This window comes from Phalaenopsis equestris, unplaced genomic scaffold (assembly GCF_001263595.1).
Source record: "Phalaenopsis equestris unplaced genomic scaffold, ASM126359v1 Scaffold000084, whole genome shotgun sequence".
NCBI lineage: Eukaryota > Viridiplantae > Streptophyta > Magnoliopsida > Asparagales > Orchidaceae > Phalaenopsis > Phalaenopsis equestris.
Window position 1 is genome coordinate 206,655 of NW_018164526.1, and position 3,354 is coordinate 210,008.

A 3,354-nucleotide genomic window follows, 5' to 3' on the forward strand; every position below is an offset into this window, starting at 1 on the left:
TATATATATATATATATATATATTCGAACTATAACGATTCGAACACGAACGAACACATCACTGTTCGTGTTTGGTTCGTTTAACAAATCGAACGAAAAAACTTGTTTGTGTTCGTCTCGTTTACTTATCGAACGAATCGAACACGAACACTCTGGCGAATCGCACCTGAACTGTTCGCGAACAACGAGCTTTTTTGACAGCCCTACTCATGATGATAACTTGAAGGCGGTGGTTCATGGTTCAATAATGACAACTTTGTTGACAAAGTATGATGGTCCGAAGGTGGAGAAGACTAAATGGCCCTAGTCCCCCTAAGGCGGTGGTAGTGGTCAGACAGCGACCCGATGGTAGTGGCTTGATGGTGACAACAGTGGTGACCAAGCTACAATGGTTTATCAGTAATGACAACCAAACAATAGTAGTTTGGCCATGACAACGGTGGTGCATGGGCAATGGAGGTCTTATGATGGCGACGACCTGACGATGGTGGCCCGACGATGATGATGGTAATGGTTAGAAGGAGAGAATGGTGATGGTCCGACGATGACAATTTTTGTGGCTAGGCAATGATGGTCCAGTGAAAGCGGTGGCTAGACGACAATGGTATGACAACAATGACAGTGGTGGCTTGATGCCATTCTGATAATTGTGATGGGGTATGGTGGATTTATGGCTGTCGTGACTGAGTGAAGGTAGTCCGGTAATGATAATAGCGGTGATCGGATTGGGGCATTGTAGCAGTGGTTCGTTGGTGATGACAGTGGTGAAGGTGCAATGATGGCTTCGTTGCCAAATAATGGTGGTCCAACGACGATGATGATGGTGGTCTGATTGTGGTCCGATAGATATGGTTTGACAACAACAATAGCGGTAGCAAAGCAGCAGTCGTTCGAATGCGACGACATACACGAATGTTGCTAACAAATGGTGATTGGGTGGCGATGACAACATCCAGATGATAGTGGTCCGACGCAGACAATGCTGGTAGTCATTGGTTGTGGCTAAACGACGCCCCGATGGTGGTGGTTCGACATCGACGATGATGGTGGTCGGGCAATGGTGGTCTGACCACCTGATGATGGTGACCTGACGATAACAACAAATGGTGGTTGGACGAAAGCCTAATGCTGATGGTTTAGTGCGACGAAAATGATGTCATTGTAAAGGTAGTCCAATAGTAGTGGCAGCTAAAATGCAACGGACAAAGTCAAATGACAAAGGTGTGAGGTGGTGAAGGTTGTGGTTTGGTAGTGGTTACGAACAGTCGATGGTGGTCTGGTGATGATGGCGAGGGTGACCGACGCTAATGAAGCTAAGAAATCCTCAAGAGCTTGAAGCTCTTTTAGCCTTCTCCTCCAAGTCCAACCCTAGATTCAAGGTTATTTTCATGAAAAGATTGAGGGTTTATTTATAGATTTTGAAGTTGAAATCTTCTGTAAACACTATATGAATCATGACCACTCTATCGAACGACCCAGAGTGATTCACTTGATCAATTATAGTTTTAAGTCTATTTGAATGCAAGAATGATGTTGAAATTAAGTGACCTTATGCTTGTTAGATATTTTTCTTGTCAAGACACTCGATTTGAATATGAACTTGTCAGATTTGGAAGACATCTGATATCCCAAAGTACGTTTCAAAACTTTGCTTCCTGCTTCAAATGCATGGTCTGGGCTCGCCTGGTCTCAGATCTGATCATTTTTTATTTCATTTGATTTGTCTCACCAAGACACTTAATTTCACCATATATTGGAGTGTAGGCATTTCAAAATTTAAAATTTAAATTTTCAGGTCAAAATATGTGTCCACATTAGTGTGGACCAATATGATTTTTTTTAGAAACGTATCAAGTGAGATGCTCGTTTTAAAGAAATAACTTATGATGATCTCATAAATTATTTCCCTAGCTCAAAAAATCGTGAAAAAATAAACATGCCCTCATGATTCATACATATAACACATCAACACATATCGGGGCAGATCTATAAACATATTGCTTAATTTCTATGTATTTATGTCTAACATTTACATTTTAATTTTTACATACATATCACATTATCTTTCCTATACATAAGAAAATATTCATTTTATTTTTTAAATTTAAATACATGGGAGTTGAGTGGTTTTATGTAAATGTCCCATATATTTAACTCTCAAACATTAGGTTAAAGGTGTTGCATTACATTATCATTTAAATTTCTGTCATAGATAATTATATCTATATACTCTCCGAGTACTAAGCACAAGAGCTTAAGCCATATGTCGGCAGCAACTGTGATCTCTTATAGCATCTTAACACTTGGCCTTCCAGCAATACCCACGTGTCAGAACCTCAATCATCTCCGCCCTTAAAATCCCAGTCCCCTTCCCCTATAAATACTCCCCCGGTTTCTCCGCTCCCAAACCACACAAAAGCGCAAAAAAAGGCGAAGAAAAAACCCTAATCAGCAGACTGAAGAACAATGTCGTCTCTCATTAACAAAGCGAAGGGATTCGTGGCCGAGAAGGTTGCGCACGTGCAGAAACCGGAAGCAAGCTTGAAGGGCGTCTCCATCAAGAACGTCGGAAGAGATGGCGCCCAATTCCATAGCGATGTCTCCGTCGACAACCCTTACAGCCACCGCCTCCCTGTTTGCGAGATCACCTATACCCTCAAGAGCGCCGATCGGTAATCCATTCGCTTATTCTTACAATCGCTGATCAACGATTAGATTGATGGTTGGTTTGATAACAGGATCGTGGCGTCGGGGACGATGGCGGATCCGGGATGGATTGAGGCGAGCAAAGCGACGACGCTAGAGATTCCATTTAAGGTGCCCTACGATTTCTTGATAAGCTTGCTCAGGGATATTGGCCGCGATTGGGATATTGATTACGTGTTTGATGTTGGATTGACGATTGATTTGCCGATTATTGGGAATTTTACCATTCCTTTGTCGACGAAGGGGGAGTTGAAGCTCCCTTCGTTTACTAATTTCTTCTCGGGGGATAAGGATTCTGATTCCTAATTTCCCTCATCGTCCCTCTTCGTCTCTAAGATCGAGGAGTTTTGTTTCTGTTTAATGTTTATGCTGTTAATAAAGTCTGATGGGGATGGACGCTTTGAGATTACCGACAAGATCTGAAGTGCTTTTTTTTTAAATAAGGAGTTCCTTGACATTTAAGGTGAGATTTTTTTTTTTTTGAGCGAATTCTAACCTAAATTCAAAGGTAATTACTCTGTTATATACGATTGCAATATAAAAAAATATTGATCTAATTATCTCAAAATCAGTTAAAAATTTTAATTCAAATTGTGACAGTTGAAAATAGTTAATGAGTGCAAGTGAAGGTAGCAACTAAAGAATTGGT

The 3,354-nt window shown here is 41.0% G+C and overlaps 1 protein-coding gene across 1 annotated transcript; it reads left to right on the forward strand.

The window, feature by feature from the left end:
• The first annotated feature begins 2,387 nt into the window (after nt 1-2,387).
• LOC110019872 (late embryogenesis abundant protein Lea14-A-like) lies at nt 2,388-3,142 on the forward strand. Its single transcript, XM_020717733.1, has 2 exons — nt 2,388-2,671; nt 2,738-3,142. Exons 1-2 carry the CDS (start codon nt 2,466-2,468, stop codon nt 3,009-3,011), a joined length of 480 nt encoding a protein of 159 aa, XP_020573392.1. The 5' UTR covers nt 2,388-2,465; the 3' UTR covers nt 3,012-3,142.
• The last annotated feature ends 212 nt before the right edge of the window (nt 3,143-3,354 follow it).